The sequence below is a fragment of the Odocoileus virginianus genome, chromosome 22 (genome assembly GCF_023699985.2).
Source record: "Odocoileus virginianus isolate 20LAN1187 ecotype Illinois chromosome 22, Ovbor_1.2, whole genome shotgun sequence".
Lineage (NCBI taxonomy): Eukaryota > Metazoa > Chordata > Mammalia > Artiodactyla > Cervidae > Odocoileus > Odocoileus virginianus.
The window spans coordinates 49,025,101-49,050,262 of NC_069695.1; the positions used below are offsets into that span (position 1 = coordinate 49,025,101).

General features: G+C 39.9%; 2 protein-coding genes across 6 annotated transcripts in view; one reads left to right on the forward strand and one right to left on the reverse strand.

The window, feature by feature from the left end:
* The window catches only part of DOK6 (docking protein 6), a 385,596-nt gene extending 377,327 nt beyond the window's left edge, over positions 1-8,269 (forward strand). Inside the window, exon 8 of the mRNA XM_070452939.1 lies at positions 465-8,269. Within this exon, the coding sequence (XP_070309040.1) occupies positions 465-604 (140 nt within the window). The 3' untranslated portion in view covers positions 605-8,269. The remainder of the gene's footprint in view (positions 1-464) is intronic.
* Positions 8,270-20,230: 11,961 nt separating this feature from the next.
* CD226 (CD226 molecule) overlaps positions 20,231-25,162 on the reverse strand; it is an 80,957-nt gene continuing 76,025 nt past the window's right edge. For all 5 annotated transcript variants that reach the window (XM_070452944.1, XM_070452943.1, XM_070452942.1 and 2 more), the window contains one exon: positions 20,231-23,906. In XM_070452944.1, the coding sequence (XP_070309045.1) occupies positions 23,768-23,906 (139 nt within the window). In that variant the 3' untranslated portion in view covers positions 20,231-23,767. The remainder of the gene's footprint in view (positions 23,907-25,162) is intronic.

The window sequence follows — 25,162 nt, forward strand, 5'->3', positions numbered from 1 at the left end:
AGTTCCATTACTCACAAACCCGGGGTACTGAAACGCTATCCCCCTGTATATTTCTTCCTGATAACTGACACTGGTTAGGATAAAATGAAGTTGGCCGCTCAGAAAGGATTTAAGGAATGTGTCATTCGTTCCCGTATGCTGAAAAGGGACCATCAAAGAAGAGAAAGCGTTTACAGGTTCTCCACCAAAAAGGCAGCTTTTGGTGGTGGGGGGAGGGAGATTTTGTGCTTTTGTTCCAGAGATTGAAGTCTGAAATCCCTAGAAAGTTCTCCCTAGTTCTCCGGCATCCAGAATTTCTGACAAGACACCACTCGGGTCCAACACTGGGCCCTGAAGACCACATCCTAGCCCCCCGCCCCAGGAACCAGCCGCTGGGCGCTCGCTGTCCCCCTCGTCCGGCGCCCCTCCGAGCCTGCGCCCCTCCGCGCCAGCGCCCATACATCTCTCCTTCTGTGCCCCTCCAGGTCACGGGTTCGGGCCCTCGAAGATGGCACGTGCGCAGACCTTCCCCAGCTACGCCTCGGAGCAGAGCGAGGAGACGCAGCCGGCCCTGTCGCGCTCCAGCAGCTACGGCTTCAGCTACAGCTCCAGCCTCATCCAGTGACACCCCGGGCGAGGCTGAGACCAGAGAGACCGTCTGTCCGGACCGCCTGCCTGCCTGCGGGGCGCGCGCCCTCTGCCTCCCGGAGGACCAACTGCAGGGAACATTGACTTGGGTCTGGTCTGTCCCCAGTCACGGTAGAAGGTTCAAACCTGGAGTTCTGCTTCTTTGATTCTGTGGCTAAGTCCTTTATTTATTGAGTTTCTTGGGATGGGGATGGGGTGGGGGGTGGGGAATCGGTGTTTTACAAAAATAGAATCCAAATCGTCTGAACAGTCTTTTAAATAAAATTCTTTGGGTCTGACAGCAGCAGGAACCTGGGCAAGGTGAGAAGTTGCCAAGCTGGACTGGACTGGACGTGGGTAAGGGCATTACCCCTGGCATTACTCTGGGCTCAGTCCTCCTACCTGATGAGAGGTCTGTCTTTGGACAGAACGGTGACCCGCCACAAGCTGTGTGGCTCGGAGATTTTCAACAGGGACAAATCCAGTAAGCTCTACAAATGGTACCACAACTCTCCATATAAGTAAGCCCAGTGACAATGAAGGGAACAGGAAATTTAGAACACTATTATGCAGGGCCTTGTAGCTCTATTCTGTGTGTGTGTGTGTGCTGTGTGTGTGCGTGTGTGTCTGTAGACAAATACAGATATGGATATTGCTGTATCCATCTATATCTAACACGTATATATCCATGTGTGCCGAGAGTGACAGGATATGCTCACTTAAATTGTTGAAAACTGTAATTTGGTGCATTAAAATTAAGATTGTTATGTTGAATAACTATTTTTAAAATAGTGCTGTAAAAAAAAAAAAAAGGCTTCTTATTAGCAAAGTATTTATGTAGTCACGTCTGCTCCTATGACAAACAGAAGTGACAATGTGAGAACGGGGAACCACTCTTGAAGCGAAGGAACCAGTCTGGCTGTCCTGCTCGTCACGTCACGGCCCTGTCTTTCTGTTTAAGTACCCCTTGTTGTTGATGATGTTTCTCCCTTGGGCCCCCTCTGAGCTACATGGGAAGATAGGGTGTGATCCCCAATCAGCTTCCATTTAACCTGGAGGAAAAGAAGGACTCTAAATGACAATCTGATTAAGGGATAAAAATACACTTTAAAAGAACTCAGACATTTTGCAGTCAAGAGGAGAGCATGGGAAGGATGGTAGGTGTCATTCTTAAGTGTCAGAGATGCTGTTCTCAGAGAGCCATCAGGGGCTTGTAATTACTACATAACCAGAATTGGCTGGGTTTTACTCTCCTTTGACTGGATATGGGTTGACTGGGATGATAAGAGAAAATGTGTCCAACAACAACAAGGTCTTTCATCCCTGAGACTAATGACAGACCTATAGGGTTTTAAAGGAAGTGGTGATTCCCACGTGAACTGGGTAAGTTTGGCTAATTCAGGTCAACATAGATATTTTTTTCTAGTTTGGAGTTTACTTAAGTAAAAATAAAAATCATTCTGCCTAAATTGTCTGATGCCACATGCCTAAAATGGTCAGGTCCCAACACTCCAAGGTGGATTTAAAGAACCATGATCCTAGGTCTTGTAAGATGAAAACCTGATTCTTTTTCAACATCAAAATTGTTTAAGCTTTCAGAGTTAGTCTGTTGAAAGGGTACGTGATTTGCTGACCTGTGATGAGATTTTTCTTTCATCCATGGCCATAGCTTGAATGCAGATTGACAATTCATTATAGATAGTTACTACTAGATAAAAGCAGTATCCAGTCCCTCCTTGATAAATTTCACACTTATAGCCACTACCTAGACTCTCCACATCTCTTAGATGAGTTTGAAAATGCCATCAAGATGCTACTCATAAGAGTAGTTAATGTGGCTGTGAAAAATAATTATCCTAAGCTTTCAGGAGTAAAAAGAAAATTACTCAGATGCTCTGTGCTGTGACTTTTGCTGACACAGCAGAGGAGCAGGAGACTGGTTGCTGATGTTCATACGGCCTTCCCTGAAGTCCCAGCTTCCAGGGTTGAACACCTCCGAATTACCTGCACCTGGCATTTGCGTTGGAAATGCCATTAAAGAAACACATCAGAGTGACTCCTGGCTGAGACCATTTGAGCCCAGCTCCTAGTGGTGCCGCACTCACAGCAAGCCTCCTGCGGTTCACTCGGTTGAGCTGTTGCCTAGAGACCACAAGTTTCTACAAGGGACTCAGGGGGAGAGACCCTCAGAGGTCCTGATTTATGTCTCAGCTTTATTAATGTGCCAGCAGTACAGACAGCAGGTCTGGGGAGGGGAGCGGGAGGGGGAGATTCTGCTGATTAGACGAGTCTGCTCTTGTGTCTGTTTGGAGAGAGACACGATACCTGCAGGAAGTAGTTTCCACAACATTGTTTGCTTGTGATCATTACTAGTGAGTGTAACTGGGGGGGGGGGGGGGGGGCGTCCCAAAGATCAGGCATAACCTTGGGCCAGTTCATTCAGAGAATCATGTCATAAAAAGAGTCAGTGAGAGAGAAATTTCCTTCCTGTGTCGTTCACTCAATCTCATCACAATGAGAATAATGCTATAAAAGATTTCATGGTGAATTTTTGGAGACTTATTCTAGCCTACTCCTCTAGCTATACTTAAAATTGTAGCTAAGTCAAAACGGTTAAATGAACAGATAGGACAATTTATATTAACCTAACATACTTGGCATAAGGCAATGCTCATTGTAATCAACGTGACAAGCAGATAAATGTTCTACACAAACCAAAGATGAAAAGTTACTGAACCAGTCTACCGGAACTTCATAAAGCCAAAACCATAGCAATCAGAAGAGGGGTCACAGGCGTGTATCCAGCTCACTCGAGCTTGTAGGTTTTTGACTGAAGATGCCTCTACACTTTGCAGGCATTTCTCTCCCTTCAGAAACTATCTTCTTCTTTAATATACACTTGACTTTTTCATCGTGAGGTAGTGACACTTACAAACCAAAAACATCTTTTGACTCCTTCTGAAACTCAGATGGCTTTCCATCCAGATTTAGACAGGTGGATGGAGGTGGTCAGAATTCCCACATTGGATTGGAAGAAACCCATGGTCAAGGAACCCAACACGGGTTACAAAGGCTCTTCTGAGTGCAGAGAAAGCCTGGAAGACACACATATTTCATGGAAAGGGATCTGAAGGGATTTATTTTTTTATGTCCCCTTTTTTTCTTCTGATAGTATTAATCACTGTACACATGACCAAGCCATGAGGTTATATTTATGCAGAGAAGTACAAATAACTGTGACCCGATGGTTTTCTATCCTGGTGGGAGGGGGAAAAAACATTTCTTTAACTTATTCATCAAATGATACTAGGCACTCAGAACTAAATTGTTTATGCAATAAATACTTATAAATCTGTAGGTTTTGGCCACTACCACCATTTGAACTTAATGAAATAAGAAATACCTATTTACTTATATGTTAGGGAAGTGGCTGTTTGATAGAGCATGTGAAATAAATTAAAATGTATTTATTAAAAGTAAACCTCACCTTTTTCACCAAGTAGTGAAAAAGTGCTAGTCCTTGTATCTTGTACAATTTTCCTCTGTCTTCACTGGGCAATTATGTTTTGAAAATAATTTATCACCTATAAAATGATTAACCACTTATTATTTTTGTCCAGTATAGAAGCAGTGGACAGATAAATAACTTTGCACTGTTAGTAGTTTCTACAAATCCAATTTATTGCATGTGGTATCTTTATAGTAGATATTAAAAACATAAAATTTGATGTCTGCCCCTCATTCTTTGGCCAGAATCTCAGAAAATCAGTAAAAAGCATGAGTACCCTACTCCCTAGGTTATTTTAGCCATTTACTAAAATGGACCACTAATGCTACAGTGAAAAGAAGCTGAGAAAATTATATTCTTATAAAAAAAATTATAGTCCAGATTTTATTTTTACAACACAGCACAATAAATGTGCAGTCTTCATTCAGTGGGGCTGAACTTAGGCCTCTAACACTTTGTGTCTTATAGCAAATATTATACTGAAAACTGCTCAAAGTGAAAATTAGACATTTTCTCCAAATCAATGATGACTTTGAATACCTTGCAATTTCAAATTACTTTACCAATCTTTAATATCCTTTACAATCCCCTGACCTTGGCCTTCTCAAAATAGATAAAAATTTGCCACTGGACCTGTGTTAATAATTATAGTAGGTGATATGCCATGAATGCACTTCTAGCCTATGATGTGTGGAGTGCAGTGTCCCCTGGAGGCGGGCAGAACAAGATGGCAGGATGAGTCAGGAGAGCAACAGTTCAGACAATATTACAAAGACTCTAGCGAAATGTCCAGCATGACCCCGGGACTCTGCTGTCTTCACATTCTGACCTCAGTTCTGTGTCACAGACGTGGCCTTTACTAGTTTCACCTCACGCTAAGTATGCAATCAAAAGAAGACGTCGGTTTATCAGGTTTTGAAGTCACCACAGAAAGACAATACGTATCAAGTATGCTTCCTTCGGTTTAGTGAAAATTATTGCACACAAAAGAATGTGTATCACAAAATACCCATGGTTAAACATCTCTTCAATAAGACGAGGATCATCTCTGTACAGTCAACCTCATTTGAGTTTCAGCACGAAAGTGTATTAGCCGTGACACTGCTTGGGGGCTAATTAAAAGGTCAGCAGCCTCACATGTGTGTTCCCTATCAGTGTATTCGAAAGAGTCACCCACTTTTGCTCTCTGAAATGACCACAAATCCTCCCTTTCTTACCTGAGAATGTGAATCTTTGTTGTACATTTCTACAATTATTACAACTTAGTGGAGACACAGGATACTTCTTGGGGAAGTATCATTAGATGTTGGACACCCTTTCTTGATAGATGGAATGCTAGCCAGCTCTGAAAGCAATCACGTAGAAGAACATTCCCACTTTATGCTCTGCTCAGGAGAAAAGCCAAACCTGTTGGTATTGTAATTAATGTAAAAGCAAAGAAATGGTCGGGAACAGCTCTGCCTCGTTCCAGGCTTCTAATCTAGGAATGTTTCCTTGGCTCCATGGCGTCTCCCAGTCAGACATGGCGGGAGCTGAGAAATGCCACGTGGCCTGTAAGTAAACAGGCCCTTGCACGTATAAGTGTCTCTCCCTGTTTTTCAGATGTTTCTAACTCTTCCTGAACCCATCACCACTAGTTCAATAGAAAGGCTTGATGAGACAATTCATTAGACTGGTTGTAGGTCATGAGTGATTAGGATAAGTTTTATTACTTTTATATTATCACTGAGTGCTTTGTTGGAAATCCAGATTTACTTATCCTAACGTGGTAGTTGAACAAAAAAAAAATTAAGTAGATGTTTTGTATTCCTACTAGTTCATCATATATATTTATGATTATTGTTTTGGGGATCTTTATCACTCTGTAGCACTTTTGTTTCATTATTTATTGCAATTGTCACATCTTTGTTAGATAATAATATCCAGGCTACCTTTTTTTCCTGGGAACTCAGAAAGCTTCCATTTTCAACTGAAATTTGGGGAATGGCATTTTTTAACGTTAAAATGCCTTACATATCAAGTTTTTTCTTATACACTTCAGTAGGCAATTATTTAAATTAACTTTAGATAAACAAATAAATTAAATTATTAAATAATATGAAAAACACATTTTACTTGTGATTTTCATACACTTTTCTCTTGTTGAAGATTTTAACATCTTGTATACACTTAAAGGAAAGGAAAAATACATTTGTAATCGAAATACACCAACTTTCTTCTACTAATTCTATCTAATAAGTTTTTATTTTGCTTTGTTTTCTCTGCCTGCTACTCCATATTCCATATTCTGGTTTGAAGAAGAACGACTGGATTTAATTTTCTAATAGTTATTTTGGTAGGTTTAGTAGCTGACACAGTTAGCTTTTTCAGTCTGCGCTCTGATTTTAAGATGGTTTTAAAGGACATAAATGCAACCCTTTTTGTAGACACAGAATTGTGAGTCAAATGGCACAAGGTCTCCATGCTATCTCTGTAGTTGTGTTCATGCTGGAACTTGATTACTATCTTAACACTCAAATGATCCACATAAGACTCATAAGAGTTGCTTATTTTCAGGAATCTGACATTTAAAACCTAAATTCAGGACAAAAAGAAAACTGAGATGATTTAAAGAATTTTTTTAAAAAGTCACTGTAGGATTTCTCTCAAAAAAAAACATTATGAGAGGGTTTTTATGGTGTTTCAGTATATTCAACTATTTGACAGAAGCTGAAAAGGCAGGAAAAGTAAAAATGACAGGGGTATCTTAATATTAAATATGAATTAGAAACTAGTATGATTGATATAGGTTGCTAAATAATTTGATTAATAAAATTTAGATTTACATATATATTGCATAATTCAAGGAACAATGCTTTCTCTTATCAAAAATATATGTGGCTATATCAGTGGGTGGGGTGGGGCAAAGTGGAGTCCAACTTTTTGTGACAACCTGAAATAGAATTTCTTTCCAGTGATGAGACAATTATATTAGTTATAGCAGGCAGTATATAAATCATAGCAATGAATCAGTCTACCCCTTGACAATAAATAATGCATGAAAGCCAGTACCATCTTTACTGCAGATGACAGGAGACCTCCTGGGACCTGCTGAGAACCTCTTACTCTCTCCACACACGCCCTATCTCTCTCACACACACACATTTTTGACATTTTACGTACTCTCTATGTCCCACTACAATGATCTTTTTCTTAGGTCCACACAGAATTATCCCATCTTGTAAAATCCTCATCCCTAGGAATCTTCAAACTATATTAAATTATGTACTATATGTTTGCTTTCTGTAAAACTCTTTTAAATTAATTTATATATACTTTGTGAAGTCTTATGCTATATATTGTAAACATATGTCATTTGTCATTGATTCCATTTACTGTTTATGAGCATTTTGGTAAAAATAACTGGACACTAGGCCCTTGTTAAGAAATAAAATACCCATTGCTAATTTGCTTCTATTGGAAAATATGTGATTTGACATCCTTTATCCTGAATCACAATTTATCCCAGATAAATAATAGTTTGGGGACATCTGTACTTAAATACTCATTGGGCCACCTTTGGAAAGGGACTGCAAAGAAAGAGCTGGCCCTGGGAACTAAATGTGAATTTCTGGCAGAACAGAAAATATTATTATAATGCGGCAATAATAAAATTAGGAAATTAAATTATTTAAAAATCTGTCTGTGTGATTATTCCCCTTGGTAAAATACATGAAATGCATAGCTCAAGAATTACCATTTTCTGAATTCATAGTTTCTATATCTCAGTTCTTAATAGAGAAAACTTATTAACATCTTACTCATAATTTTAAGAAATTTACAAAAGATATGACTACCAGGAAGATGTTATAGCTACACAATATTAAAATTTCCCCCACCCCACTGTAAAAAAGGAATAGCAGTTCAAGAATACAACTTTGCATGATCAAGATTTTGAACATCTGAATTGATGGTTTTTACTCACGAGTTATTTGATATTGTTGGAATTGTAATAGTATATGATTTCCTTAATTTTTGTTATTGTGTGATGAGCTGTAACTATGTAATTAAACAGAATTTTGACAATCATATTCTGCTAACCTTTAAAATGTCACTTATTCCTTCACTTACTGGCTTGCTATTTTCAAAATAAAGTAAAAGAAGGCCTTTATTAAATGTAAGGTTACTGAGAATTTATTATGCATTTCCAGTGTTTTCCTAACTCTGGTATAATATAATTTTTATTAGGGTGACTCTGGTTTGACAGAATCATAGAATATTAATGTTGAAAATGACATTGGCAATCAACACATTTACTAGTGAAGCCATATCGAGAATTTTTAAGTGACTTTCACAGTGTCATACAACTAGAAAACAGCTTTCCTCCAGAACTATGCTCATCCTCTAATAAATAAAGAAAATTATTGAAAATGAGCATTTGGTAGAAAAGGATTGAACATCCAAAGTGAAATGTGTGTGGTCATGACTGTGCTGGACATCAGTGGCTTTCTTTACTACTTTCTCTCTCACGACACAGAATCTTCTTTGTCACTTGGATTTAGACTTGCAGAATCTGTTTCTCAAACTTAATCTTTAAATATTAGCTAGGCACTTCTTATTTGCTATTACCAAAATAGTTAGGAATATTTTTTTCCTTTTAGAGAGTCATGGCTTTAGAGAGAAAAAGTGAAGCTTCCATAATATCATAGAAATCAAAATGGGAGGGGAAGCTTGAACTACGAGGTCAGTCCTAGTGCTGAAATGTCCTGCTCCAAGCAGGCCTGGACAAGATCATGAATTGGAAGAAAGCAATGAAAAAATGTAGGATTGTTTTCAATTCTGTGCAGCCAGTAGAAGGCTGGAAAACGCTTAGGAGGGCGATGGCGGTGCAAACACTCATTCTTTCTAAATGCAGAATGAAACAGCTGCTTCTGTCTATGACTTCTGTGTGCTTTCAGAACAAACTGGTCTGAACTTGATGGGGTTTTCTTTCCCTTTCTGTCACTATTAAAATCACGGGGATCATGTTTACTGCGGAAAGTGTATGAAAAGTACAAAAACTTATATAAGTTTAGAGCCAATATAAGACATTGAACAAATGCACATCAGAGGGTATAGCCCAAAAGCAATTACTATGCTAATTTTGTAATGTCCCTACCAAAAACAAAATCTGGTAATTCTCCCAAGATGGAAAGACTGCTATCTTTATTTCCAAGTACTCAAGAAAAATATTAGACCAAAATACCTAATTTTGATATCCATAAATAATTTTTTTAATCAATGTTTGAACAAGAATTAGAGTATCTAGATATTCATGGAAACATGAATTACCCTAATATCTAGGTATTTAGGAAACCAGGCTCCTGATTTATATAATCAAGAAGGCCAGTCAGTGGCTAAGTACTTCTTGAATGCTTGCTACCGACAGAACGTTGAGTACAGGGCAGCCCATACCTCTCGGCTTTTGTTCTCGCCTCCTTTGAAATACTCGATACACATCAGTGCCAGGTGTGAGCTCTGATGGCAAAGCATGTGGCTTCCACGGAAAACCTGAGATGACTAGAGATAAGGGAGCAGGGAAAGGAAGAGGGACCAGCCTCATCAGGCTCCCTAAATCCTGTTCTCAGAACTGTTTCTCTGCATTTCCTCCTCCCCACTCTCCCCCTCCTCCCCACCTTCCCCTCCTCCCCCTCTTTTCCCACCCTCTCCCACCTCCCCCTCCTTTCCCACCCTCTCCCTCCTCCCCTTCCTTTCCCTCCTCCCCCCTCTGCCCCCTCCTTTCCCACCCTTCCCGCTCCTCCCCCCATTCCACCCTCCTCTCCTCCCCCTCCTATCCCACCCTCTCCTCTCCTCCCTTCCTTTCCCACCCTCTTCCTGTCTTCTCCCTCCTTCCCTCTCCTCCTCTTCCTTCATTTCTATCCCCCCCCCCTCTAAATATTTAGACCCACTTTAAAAAAAAAAAAAACACAGGAAATTATTAAGCAGCATAGTCTAACATAACTCCAAAATTACTTCTTGCTATTTCAGTCATATAAATTTTATTAAACCACTTTTTCTAAAATTCCCTATTCCTCCTGATAAAAATATGTACATAAGACAAATACGCACTCTCCATCACTTTCTATGTCTGTGTGAATTTTACAGAGACCTATTCTACATAACCTAATACTCTTCTGAATATTTGCAAGCTTTGATTATAAAGTCACTTCAGTTCGGTTGCTCAGCCGTGTCCAACTCTTTGTGACCCCATGAACTGCAGCACGCCAGGCCTCCCTGTCCATCACCAACTCCCAGAGTCCACCCAAACCCATGTTCATTGAGTCAATGATGCTATCCAACCATCTCATCCTCTGTCGTCCCCTTCTCCTCCTGCCCTCAATCTTTCCCAGCATCAGGCTTCTTTCCAGTGAGTCAGCTCTTTGCATCAGGTGGCCAAAGTATTGGAGTTTCAGCTTCAGCACCAGTTCTTCCAATGAACACCCAGGACTGATCTCCTTTAGGATGGACTGGTTGGATCTCCTTGCAGTCCAAGGGACTCTCAAGAGTCTTCTCCAACATCACAGTTCAAAAGCATTAATTCTTTGGTGCTCAACTTTCTTTATAGTTTAACTCTCACATCCATACATGACTACTGGAAAAACTGTAGCCTTGACTAGATGGACCTTTGTTGGCAAAGTAATGTCTCTGCTTTTTAATATGATGTCTAGGTTGGTCATAACTTTCCTTCCAAGGAGTAAGCGTCTTTTGATTTCATGGCTGCAATCACCATCTGCAGATTTTGGAGCCCAGAAAAATGAAGTCAGTCACTGTGTCCACTGTTTCCCCATCTAGTCCCATGAAGTGATGGGACTAGATGCCATGATCTTAGTGTTCTGAATGTTGAACTTTAAGCCAACTTTTTCACTCTCCTCTTTCACTTTCATCAAGAGGCTCTTTAGTTCTTCTTTGCTTTCTGCCATAAGGGTGGTGTCATCTGCATATCTGAGGTTATTGATATTTCTCCCAGCAAACTTGATTCCAGCTTGTGCTTCTTCCAGTCCACCATTTCTCATGATGTACTCTGCATATAAGTTAAATCAGCAGGATGACAATATACAGCCTTGATGTACTCCTTTTCCTATTTGGAACTAGTCTGTTGTTCCATGTCCAGTTCTAACTGTTTCTTCCTGACCTGCATACAGGTTTCTTAAGAGGCAGGTCAGGTGGTCTGGTATGCCCATCTCTTCCAGAATTTTCCATAGTTTATTGTGATCCACTCAGTCAAAGGCTTTGACATAGTCAATAAAGCAGAAATAGATGTTTTTCTGGAACTCTCTTGCTTTTTCAATGATCCAGCATCATCAATGTTGGCAATGTTGATCTCTGGTTCCTCTGCCTTTTCTAAAACCAGCTTGAACATCTGGAAGTTCACATTTCATGTATTGCTGGCTTGAAGAATTTTGAGCATTACTTTACTAGCATGTGAGATGAGTGCAATTGTGCAGTAGTTTGAACATTCTTTGGGATTGCCTTTCTTTGGGATTGGAATGAAAACTGACCTTTTCCAGTCCTGTGGCCACTGCTGAGTTTTCCAAATTTGCTGGCACATTGAGTGCAGCACTTTTACAGCATCATCTTTCAGGATTTGAAATAGCTCAACTGGAATTCCATCACTTCCACTAGCTTTGCTCGTAGTGATGCTTCCTAAGGCCCACTTGACTTCACATTCCAAGGTGTCTGGCTCTAGGTGAGTGATCACACCATTGTGATTATCTGGTGAAGTGAAGATCTTTTTTGTACAGTTTTTCTGTGTATTCTTGCCACCTCTTCTTAATATCTTCTGCTTCTGTTAGGTCCATACCATGTCTGTCCTTTATTGAGCCCATCTTTGCATGAAATGTTCCCTTGGTATCTCTAATTTTCTAGAAGAGATCTCTAGTCTTTCCCATTCTGTTGTTTTCCTCTATTTCTTTGCATTGATCTCTGAGGAAGGCTTTCTCATCTCTCCTTGTTATTCTTTGTAGCCAAAAGAAAAAAAAAAAAACCTACTATCTCAAAATTTAATTTTAAAAAATGTTAATTGAATCTTCTAAGAGCTGGGTATTCAGAAGAGAATAAGACTTGGCTCCTCCTTTAAGGAACTCACCATTTAAGGAAATGGATGCATTGCATGTTCTGAAGCAGCTATATTCAGTTTAACGTTGTTCAGCTAATGTTCCTTGATCCTCCCTTGTTTCAATATTCATTAAAAAACTGTTTTAAGTAACTTGCTATTTTTGAAGTTTATGGTTTTTTAACAAATATTTTATTTCAGAGACCTAAGTAGAGTTTGATATCCAAAACGATAAATATTAGGGTCATTGGATTCAGTTGCTTCAGTCATGTCTGACTCTTTGCGACCCCATGGACGGTAGCCTGCCAGGTTCCTCCATCCATGGGATTTTCCTGGCAAGAATACTGGAGTGGGTTGCCAAGTCCTCCTCCAGGAGATCTTTCCGGCCCAGGAAGTGAACCCACGTCTCCTGCGTCTCCTGCATTCCAGGTGAATTCTTTACTTCTGAGTCATCAGGGAAGCCCATTAGGTCCATTAGCCAGAAATAATCCATTTCACTCCCCATAACTACAGCCACCTCACTGTCAGGGATATAATCTAAAGTAACAATGCTGCGAAGGATCTGCTCAGCTCCCCCCACCCCCGCGACCCCGCCCTCACCATTGGTCCCTCTTCCTGAATACTGACAGGGGACGGCATCCTGAATTTTAAATTGCAGGGACCATTGAGGGTTCTAAGGAATGTAACTAAAATAAATCATCATAAATTTGGAAATAGTAAGTGGTAGGACTAGGTATGATACAGGAAACTTGTCCACTGCTACTTTTAACACTGTACACAACTTAGACTTACTTGGGATGATATTTGATATCGCAGGTAAAATCAACATTGCCTATAGTACAAACTGTTCACTACATACGTGAACAAAATGTAGAAATTCCATCCTTTGTGCTTCATTTGTCCTTCCCAGCTCTTCAATATAGACGTAAGATGTATATTTATCCAGGAGGCACTGTAGCCCCAAAGAGACTTTATATTACGATGTGTGATATTTTAAGCAATAACATTTATATGCTATATTTAACTGAGTGTTTAGGTTGGGCTTATGGGTAGAGGTTGGGAGCATTATTTTGAATGAGTCAGAACACTGTGAGCTCTCAAATAATTCAGGTCACTGCTGATGACTCTTGAGTAAAAGACATTATGTTCGTCTTTTTTATTTCCTGTCTAGACACCGTCTCTTCCTGAAGCTTGAATGTGTGTGATTCTTACAGGAAGCGCCAGTGGTCATTACTAGCGTTGTTCCCTGACCGGGGAGTGATGGTAACAAGGGCTTGGGCAGTAGTGGCTTGTCTGTTTGTCAGTCTAACTTAGTAGAAATGTTCAACTTCAGTACCGCCTCCTTAACATGTAAAGAGAAAGAGGGTAACGTTTTAGAAGAAAGTGTTCAACGATCTATCGAGAAAATCTTTGCAGTGTTTCGGTTTATGGCCCTATGGAGTGAAGAAGCTATAAGGCAATTGTGACTTGGGTCTATTGTTCATGTTAAAGTGACTCTTTCAGACATTTATAAAAGCGTATAACTGACTAGGACTGGGAAACTCCGGATGTATGGACTTTCGCAGGTTGCCATTCTGTTTTGTTTGCCTTGCTTTCCACTGTGTGTTTCTTCCACGGAAACCTGATGTTCACAGATACACCCTGATCACGCTGTGACTACCTTGTTTCCTCTTAGCCAGGCATTCTTCTGACTCTCGTCTACCTTTTGTGCAACTAATCTTTAAAATAAATTAATACTTAGGTAACCAGGGAAACACTTTCCTGACTCACATTTCATTCATTTTAGTAGAATCCAAAAAAAAAAAAAAAAATCATTGAGTCTGGTACATCAGACAGACTGTGTTCTCTGGGTGGGTGTTACTGACAGCGCCTCCGACCTACTTTTTGCTGACTGGTAGACTTGACACGTCACTGTCTTCTTGTGGTTTGAGATGGAATGTCTCTTTACTACCTTTGTTTCTTTTTAATTGATCTTTAATTGGAGGATAATTGCTGAACAATATTGTGTTGTTTGTGCCATACATCAACATGAATCAGCAATAGGGATACATACGTCCCACCCCTCTTGAACCTCCCTCCCCTTTCGATTCTTTTTGGACTGAAAATTTAGGAGGCCTGATGTTGATCTGAATGGCCAGGGAAACTGAGTATGACCATATGATCCACACAAACCTTCCAATTATATTCTATGTTTTACTTGTGTTCAATTTTAATATACCATAAATATTTTTGTCAGCTAGATCTGTAGCTTATGAAAGGAAGCTAGAAATCAGTATGGAACAGAGAGAGTCAGAGGCGTGGGAGTCTAGCGTCAGACCACTCTACTGAAGCATCAAAAGATCAGGACGTAAAAGCAGGTCAGAAACCAAGACAGCAGGAAACATACGTATTAAACGCACTTGGGGAAGGACTTTGGCTTTAGTGCCAACATAGAAAGCACTTGGCAATGGCCAAGATGACAATAAGAAAAAGCTGAACAAACTAAAATCTCTTTTCTTGAACCTATCAGAAAACTAAGGTTCCAAGGCAAACCTCCACCCCAAAATCTGCAGAGAGAGACACATCCAGAGACCTACAGCAAGCAGCATTGCCTCACACAGAGTGCTGTGGTGGAAAACTAACAGGGACACCCAAACAGTCAGCTGGACGAATTGCTGGATACAGCTGTGGACTAATATGAGTGTGAGAAACTCATGGGGACCACAGTCTGAGAGGGACCCAAAAGCCGCCAAATTCTCACCAAGAGGATCCAAGACGCCCTCACAGATCTAGCCAGGAACGAACAGGATCAAACTGTGAAATACGCTGAGAGCCTTCTCTGTAACAAAGACCTACACTCCAAAGGAATATTCCCTGGAAGGAAAGATGCCGAAGCTGAAGCTCCAATACTCTGACCGCCTGATGCAAAGAGCTGATTCATTAGAAAAGACCCTGATGTTGGGAAAGACTGAAGGCAGAGGGAGAAGAGGGCAACTCAGGATGAGATGTTGGATATTATCACCACCTCAGTGGACATGAATTTGAGGAAACTCCGGGAGAGAGTCGAGGACAGGGAAGCCTGGAATGCTGCAGTCCATGGGGTCGCAGAGTCAGACATGATTTAACAGCTGAACAACGACACTCCAGAGGAAAGGACACAATCAGAGCCCAATTCCCAAGCCTACTCCCGGCTCCTGCAGTCTTCCCGTCTCACCTAAGGGAGAGAAAGAAAGATCATAATCATAATAATGTAGTCAGCAGGTGACAGACCATCATGGAAATAGATTGGAAACTGCAGCCAGGACCTGGGGCAGTGGGCAAGAGAGTCCACTGGGGAGACAGCTGTGAACCTTACAAGGTCACAGGCTGACTGAAAGATGGAGACTTACTCATAAGGTGGGAGAAACCCACTTCCCCACCGGTTACCAGCACCAGCAGGGGCCCGGTGTAAGCACAGCTGACTGCAGACAACAGCGCTGGGGCGGGGTGGGGGTGGGGGGGCAGTCTCTGAGGAGCACCTAGGAGTGCTCAGTACATTTTCATCCTTTTTCTTCTTTGTGAAGCCCCCCAGGAAGGGAAGGAGGGCGCACTTTGGGACCACGGTTGTGTATTGGTGGGGAGTAAAAGGCAGGTCCAGGTAGACGCTGAGGTTGAAAACAAGCTGGGATGTGCAGAGGGTCAGGGCAGCGAAGGGGGGCCCAGAAAAGGCCCCAGTCAGTGGCAGGAACATTCATCCCCGACAGAGCCCCATGTCTCCTGATCCCAGGAGCTCCTGGGCGGGGTGAGGGGTGGGGTGAGGATGAGAGCTCTTGTCTGAGAAGCATCAGGCCCCCCTCCTCATTTGCCAGAGGCCCTCATTCTAGACTTGTTGGTACGGGAGCTGGCTCGTGCCATCTTTCATGCATCTTTTAAGCCCCTGTCAATGCCAAGGCCGCCCACCCCTCGGTCAGAATCACGGAGCCCTGAAGTCTCACCTCGAAGGCACAGCCAGCTGCGGGGACCAGGCTCTGGGCCAAAGGATGAGTCGGGGCAGGAATGACCACAGCCAAGGGGGGACGTGTCCGCACACGCGTGGACAGACAGTGAGGATACTTCCAGAGCGTAGCATCCAGGCCACTGCGAGGGCTCCTGGGGGCATCTGCCATGGTTCAGTCCACAGCTAGAGGTGCACAGGACATGCTGCCACTATTCCAAGGAAAGCCAGAGCAACTATTTGACTTCAGACAAGGCAGACTTCAGAAAAGGAGTGTTATCAGGGATAAAAAGCACATCACGTGTGATAAGGCTGTCAATTCTCCTACAACAAAAAAATTGACAGTCCCGAAAAAATATGTTCCTAATAACAAAATATCAAAATCCATGAGGCAAAAGTTGATAAGATGTCTGTGTGACGTTTATAAATTTGCCTATGCGAGGTGACATAGACAAATCCATAGCTGTGGTTGGAGACTGCAACCTGCCTCTAGCCGCATGTGATCCATCAAACGGGGAGAAAGTCAGAAAGAGTGTGGTGACCCGAACAGCACTATCAGTCAGTTTGATCTACTGATCACTTATAGGATTTTACACCCAACAGCAGAATGTACATTCTTCTCAAGCTCACGTGAAATATTCCCCATGGTAGGCCATATTCTGCACCATAAAACACACCTTAATAAATCTAAAAGAAGAGAAATCATACAAATAATGTTTTCAGGCTACAATAAAATTAAATTAGAGTTCCATAAGAGAAATATAGCAGAGAAATCCAAAAATATAGAGAGACTTTAAAAACACATTTTTAATAACCCAAGAAGCCTCAAGAGAAATCCAAAATTTTTTAATTTGATAAAAATAAAATTAGAGCTCACTGGAGTGGCTCAGCTGTTAAAGAATCTACCTGCAATGTAGAGGACCTGGGTTCGATCTCTGGGTCAATAAGATTCCCTGGAGAAGGGAATGGCTGCCCACTCCAGTGTTCTTGCCTGGAGAATTGCATGAAGCCTCGCGGGCTACAGTCCATGGGGTCTCAAAGAGTCAGACAGGACTGAGTGACTAACACACAGATTTTGGGGGATGCAGTGAAATTTATAGCATTATACGCTAAGACTGATGGACAATGGAATAGACGTCACTCCAGTGTTCTTGCCTGGAGAATCCCATAGACGGGGAGCCTGATGGGCTGTGGTCCATGGGGTTGCAAAGAACCAGACATGACTGAGCAACTCACACACACACACACACACACACACGCACACACACACGTCAAGACTGAAAAGGAAGAAGAATCTAAAATCAATAACTTAAGCTTACACCTTAGGTAACCAGAGAAAAAAGAACAAAATAAACCTAAAGCAAGCAGAATAAAGAAAATAATTTTCAAAACAGAGCAGAAATCAATGTAATTGAAAATAATAAAAAAAAAAGATCAATGGAACCAAAATTTGATTCTTTGAAAAGATAAGAAAAATAAGACATACAAGAGAGGGGGCAAAGCTAGAACTTGCTAGACCTTCTCCAATTGTTTATCAACATTGTCCAAAATGACCTACAGAGAGCAATACCCAGTGGCCCACATCTCATGAAAGCTCTCTTTCGGCCAATTCTAACCCATAAGCACGTTAAAAAAGGAGATTCTGGGATGTAAGAGTTCCTCTGTTAAACCAACTGACGAAACACAATTGCGCACACAGTGTCTATGGATTTTTTTGCCTCAAATGTCAATTGCGATAATAATATTTATCTTGCCTACATCTTAGAGTTGTTTAAAAATTAAACAGAATAACATAAGAAAGTGCTTTGAGAATGACAGTGCACAGCAAAATAATATAATGATATTTTTGTCAGTAAACCAAATTTATAATAGCTTGCTCTTCATTAGCCATTGAAATGATGATCAAACAGACATCCAAAATTATAAAAAGGCTAGAAGTTTGTATGTCTCTACAAACTACTGAGTCATTATATTTCTTTGTCCTTTTACCATGTGAACTAAATAAATTCAAATTTGCTTCTGAAGATCTTCATTAGAAATGATAAAATTTAAAAGTGAGATAAATTAGCTCAACTGAAACCACATCAAAAAATTTTAATAACAAGAAATTTTAATAACATTGAGAGTAAATTGGAGAGTTCAGTCTTATTCAGTCATGAGATTAAAGGGCAATGGCCTTATTCATTAAAAAATACAGTCCATGGAATTCTGTAGGCCAGAATACTGCAATGGGTAGCCTTTCCCTTCTCCAGGGGATCTTGCCAACCCAGGGATCAAACCCAGGTCTCCAGCACTGCAGGCAGATTCTTTACCAGCTGAGCCACAATGGAAGCCCAAGAATACTGGAGTGTGTAGCCTAATCCTTCTCCAGCAGATCTTCCAGACCCAGGAATCGAACTGGGGTCTCCTGCCTTGCAGGCGGATTCTATACCAACTGAGCTATCAGGGAAGCCCTTAAAGGATAATGGTCTTATTATAAGCATTTTTTAATATCTGGAATAAATGCTGTTAAGTATTAATGATTAATGATTAATAAGATATTAATAAAGATTAATAATGATTAATAAGAAGGAGATCATCTTAAGACTGAATTTGCAGAAAAATAGAGAATCAGTTGAGATCAAATTTTGAAGAGTGAATAAAGAAAGTTATCAGAGCTCAAAGTGGTTTCCTGCTTGTGGACCCCTAGAGTTGCCACTTATTTTCTGTTTTCTAAACTTATTCCATCAACATCCTGGAACTGCTATGAGTCACCTGTATCACTCACATAAATTAACTGGTTTTTGTGGGTTGTTTTTTTTTCCTATAACACAGTCAGCATCTGCTTCTAATGCTTAAAACCAACACCCTCAACTATTATAGACACAAACCCAAACATAACAGGCTTCTTATCGTGCCATGTTCTGGGCACTGATTAAGAATCTGTAATCTGCCACCTCATATCTTTTTATACTGGGAAATTTTTTAGAATCAATTCCAGCTTGTATGGTCCTCTCGCCACTATTTTTCTGGATGAAGAGAGACATCGGGATGACAGTTATGCAGTCCTAACTTGGGCTTGTAAGCACTGCTTATCAGCCCAGGTCAAGGTTCTGGTCTAGGAAGGCGAGATTGTCTAAATATCCGCTGTGTCTCAGAGGGTCTGGAGAGATCCTTTAGACCACTGGTGAAGAGTCTGAGGTAAAGTTATTGTAAATACCAAAACAGTAAACTAGGAAAAGAGACAATTGTTAATGATAGACAGAAAAAAAGATATTAACTCTGGAGAGAATGAACAATCATTTTCACCATGGTATTCAACCAAGAAGAGCAGTGGCAAGATCATTAAAAAATAAACACCAAATATTGAAATAATCAAAACTTTAATGTAAATATTTTGGAAGGATGGATACATGACAAAGGGGTGTGTGTGTGTGGTGAGTTTGTAGAAAAGACGATGTCGAAATCAACAAAGAATGTCTAGAATGGAAAAGCATCTGGTAGTGTATGTGTACATGACTCAGAAAAGCAGAGGGGCTTCCCCGGTGGTCCAGTGGCGATGATGCCATGCCCCCAGCGCAGGGCGTCTGGGTTCAGTCCCCAGTCAGGGAACTAAGACCCCGCACGATGCAACGAACACCGGGGGCAGCCAAACAAACCCCTCTAACAGCAGAAAATAAAATCACCAGAAGTGAAATCTTTTGTCTCAATGGCTGTAAAATCGGACGGACAGGTTTTTTGTTTGTTTGTTTGTTTGTTTGTCAGAATGACCTTTGTACAGCACACTGCAACTCTTTGAACCACATGCACTTACTAAACACACTAAATGCTTGAGATAGAAGCTACAACGTGTCACTCATTTGATTTTTTTCTGCATTTAACCTTCATGTTAATATTATCAGGAATTTTCCCCTAATATTCTCTGATAAGTGAAACTAATGATAGTGGAGCTCTACATTTTATTCCTTCAAACAACAGAATATAGTATATCAAGGTAAACATTTCCATGTCCTACAAAACCTGAGTCTAAGATTACACATAAAACTGGAAAAAAAAAATGTTCTAAAGAGCGTGACTATATAACATCATTCCAGCAGGGAAAACAGACAATAAATGAGGATCATTTCAGACATTTATTACCCATACCCACAAATCAGATCTTTTCTTACAACATAGTTAGTGCTTTAAACCTGGGACAGTAAAATACATAAACCAACCTTGAAGATTTGTAAAAAATAATTTTAGAAAGCATTGCAGTTAATTCTAGAAGCTACAGTTCCACCTATTGGATGACTAGCAAAAGAAAAACGCATAAGAGCTTAGAGACTCGATTTAGAATAATCCAGTGACAGATCAGTGGAAAAGTATACTAATTTTTGCAAAAAGCCTAAATATGAAGGTCAATACTTTCTAGACATTCTAACGATGACTTAACTAATGATAATAAAACAATGGTAATATGTGTTTATATTGTTTTATATTTTTCAAAGATATTTTCTTATCATTATTGTGGAAAAAAGCTTAACGTTGTATTCACAATTTAGCACTTCCACCCATACTTTATAAGCATCTGTATTCTACAATATCTTCAATCTTGCTGAAATTCATACAAGTGATACAAAACACAGCATATTATTAAAAATCAAGGAGAAGCGCTTTGATTACAGTGACTTCTAATCTCAATGTGGACTCTACCAAATTAGAAAAATACTGCAATGCAGCTGGACTTTTTATTTAATACAGTTTTAGATAAACAAACATAATTTGGTTGTTTACAATAAAAGTTATTTTTATTTCATTCTGCATAAATGGATAATACATTTTAAATGTATATGTATATTTTAGTAATAAGCTTAATTACTTAAAAATTCTATAAGTATGAATATTTACTAGCTACAAATTATAACCTCATCCACCTGCCTCCCATTTATAAGCATGATTTCAAGTTAATGAAATTCCTATTCTATTTTCCCAGTGTGCATAAAGGCTTTTAAATAATATTCAAGATCTCTCTGATGATAATATAATCAATACCTAATCATTGTAGGCTAATAAGATGTCTTCTTCCCCTGACAAAACTGTATACTCTATGATGGCATTTAACAAACTTACCTAGTCACCACACAGTAACTCCCTGTAATTGGTTACTTTAATGCAGATACTAAAAGAATGGCATTCAAAGAAAACACAGATCTTATTTAATATAGTACCAATAAAAATTATGTATGGAAAAAAGAACCTTAGGAAGTATTTGTTTCCTAAATAGCACCTTGCAGAAAAGATTTAACACATAATTTAATTCAATTCTGACCTTTCATGCTGTGGACCTGTTTCCTTAGTAACAACTGGAATAGAGGTACAATATGTTAGGGAAATATACATATATGTGTGTGTGCGCTAGTGTGTGTACATATATATACAAACTATATATATCATATACCTACTATGGATACCATATATTGTATACATATACAGTAGGCATAATTGTCAACCCTAATATATTAGGTACAGTTGACAATTCTAGCAAGTTAGGTATAATATTAAAGAGACTACAATGAAAGTGCTTTGTTAAGTAAAGATGTCCAAAGAAAATGAATGAAGAGTTTCAACGGCATAAGAGCTGACAGTGTGGCAGGCTCTACACAGGAGGTTGGAGAAATTTCAGCAGGACTTAAGAAGGTTCCAAGTCCCTAAAAATTCTGAACCCTGGAGATGAAGAATTTAGAAAAGAAGGGACAGAGTAAATAATTCCCATAACTGTTTTGAGAGACGTTTTTTAAAAAGTTTAAAACATCCATGGAAGAAGAGACAAATTGCAAATATTGCGGTTTCCATAAACCACACATTAAGTGGATTACATAAAAATCCTCCCTGAAATCATGTTGCCATGGTAGAAATTTTTTACTTCTCACCTATGTCATTCAGTCATTGAGGACTGGTTATCAGAATCTCCCAGAAAGTAATATTTTGATTAACTTTTAGGAAGAAGAAGTCATTTATCTTTTAAAGGATGCCAAGTTAGATTTACCATGCAAACAGATAGAGTCAGACACTTTCATAGATCTGATCTAGTTAACAAAACAGTAGATGATTGTCTTGTAAAACTGCCTGCCCACATTGTTACAAACGTGGAAACATTTCTTGAATCCAGATATAAGTATCTATAAGCAAATAAAAATGACAGCTAACTCTCCTTGCACATACATAGTACAAGTGGCAGTGGTCATTTTCATTCTTTCCCTTCTCAAACAGTTAGGGGCACTCACAGTTTCCATAATTCACAGAATAATTGCACTATTTGGTGTGCATGGTATTTAAAGATAAAACCACAACATATCCACTGTCTTGCTAAAACTGTAAATTACAGCTTAAGAATCTGTCTAGACAATGTGAGAATTTGCTTTGGGTTCATTTCAGATTATCATGCCAAGTCTCCAACTTTGAAACCTAAATGAATCTTTGAGATGAATCTTTTAGAAATGAGGGTCTTTTAAAGATGAGTAATGAGGACATGACATTGGAATGACCACTGTATTTGGTCATTACCAAATCACTGTGGTTTCAAGGTGACCATGACCGTTACTGAGTTTCACAAATACTTTTCATTGTTGCTTCCATCTAGAATTTGGACAATGACAGGCATGGTCTAATTCCTCTGTGAGTCATAGCATGAGGCCAAACTGCATACCTGGTCAAAACTTTGAAGCAAAAGGAGATTTTCTGTACCTTCCTGCTCTTTGATCCCGTTTCCTCCTCCTTACACCCTCCTCAGCCTCCTCCCCTCTCCTTCCCAGGAACGGACTTGGGCCCCGCTCCTGCACAGCTCTAGAGGCGAGCCCTAAACTGACTTAGCCCATTCACCCTTTTTGGCCATGCCGTTGCTATGGTTGTTCAGTTGCGAAGTCATGTCCGACTTTTTGTGACCCCATGGACTATAGCACGCTAGGCTCCTCTGTTCTTAACGGTCTCCTGGAGCTTGCTCAAATTCATGTCTACTGGGTCAGTGATACTATCTAACCATCTTAACCTCTGTTGCCCCCCTTGCCTTTTGCCCTCAATCTTTCCCAGCATCAGGGTCTTTTCCAATGAGTCAGCTCTTCCCATCAGGTGCCCAAAGTACTGGAGCTTCAGCTTCAGCATCAGTCCTTCCAATGAATATTCAGGGTTGATTTCCTTTCTGGCCATGATGACTGCTTAATGATGGCCAAGTCATCAAATGTGCTTGCTCTCTACCAGGCAGAAGCAAGGATTATGACTTGCTGAGAGTTGTCGGCAATCATCTTGGAAACACAAGCAGAAAGCCTGAAGGAGAGTGAGGCTAACATCAAGGGAAGTAGATCCAATGCTGTGAAAGGGGATCCAGAAACTGTCTTTTGTCCATTCTTAATTCTGGACATAATCTTTAAGCCCGGGCAAATAACCCTTCCCTGAAGCTTGATCTTCCCTGGATTGTCCCATTATATGATTCAATGTTTCCTTTTATGTATAAGCTAATTAGAGTCAGGTTTTCTAAAACATATCTGTTAAGAATGCTCTCCATGGTTAGGCAGTATTTTTCTTGTCGAATGAAATAAATTTGATCAATCAGTATCCAAGGTAGACATTAAATAGTGGGAAGAAACTGTACAACGATCCATGTACATAATAGTTATCATCTACATTCTCCTATGATGGGCTTAGACTCTAGCCCTGGGTACACGAGAGAAGGTTGGGTGGTTGACATAAATGTCCTCTCCTGCACCATCTGACGGTGGACTGGCAGGGAAGGTATTCCTATAGTTGTTGGCTGCCTAGAAAGATAAACACAGAGGATGTTAATAATTCACTGCATTTCAGCATTTAATCAAGACACTCAAAACAAATTTCTCCTCAATTCAACCATAATATAGGTCAAATTTCTATTACAATTAATTTCATAAAACATTCTCTTCATTGCATGGACTTTCCATGAGAAATCACATTCTTGATCTCACGACTCTGATATACAACAGAGACACGTCTTGATTATCATTTGATATAGCGGGATATAAATTACCTCTTTAGAAGTAAAATTCTCTTTCCTGATGTTACCCTATTTCAAAGAGAACAATAATTCTCATTTTTATATGGAAGGTCTAGTATAGTATTTTCCCATAGTGGATAACCATTAATTTTCGTTGAACGGATTAATTACTAAAGAAATGTTTTTAAAATACACCATGTCCTGGCTTAGGAATAAGCAACTGAACACAACTTAAAAATTACAAAAGCAAGAGGATATTCACTTTCAAGATGATGTTTTACAATCATTAATCTTCTCTAGCTAATCAAGTCACTTTGACCACATGTATGTATGTTGTGACAAAAGATACAGAGGCGTAAGTGAGAGCTGGGAGAGAGAGCAGGGGACAGAAGTGAGGGGAACAGAGCGGGGGGAGAGAGAGGCCTTTTGGTGAGTAGTAAGTAGCTTGAAAATTTAGAGTGGTGTTGGTGTTTGCACTGAGAAAGTAAAAGGAAAGTTCAAGTGCTATTGCTATCTATTCAATTTGTCTTTTTTAAAAGAGCCCCCAAAGAATCAAGGAAGTCTAACTACTTTATCTTTGACAGACCAGCTGACTATCTAACTTTCTAATCGCCACTCAAAATATCAAAGAGGCTACAAAAGCCTGGAAGCATTGAATATCTAGGGGAGGAAGTTGAAAAGCGCCTTTCCTCCCCTGGAATTCATAGCAGTAAGTGTGCCTTTGGATTGGCTTGAGTGGACAACAGCTAAGGACAGAGAAGAGACCCAAAAACTGCATGTGACAGAACACAGCCAGACTTCCCCAGACTTTGCACTTGGTGCCCAGAAGCAAAGCATGAGTTATTGAGGAAGACGAAAACTTGTTTTGCAAAGAGTAACTCCTTAATAGAAGAAGAAAGCTAAACTGAGAGATTATTAAGAAGTCTGAAGCACACACACTGGATTGTCAGAAGCTTTTTAGCACTGGATGTTTTCACCATGTAGCATTCAAGTGCAAATAATTTAATTGAAGAGAAATGGATGTAATTTTAGATAACACTCGGG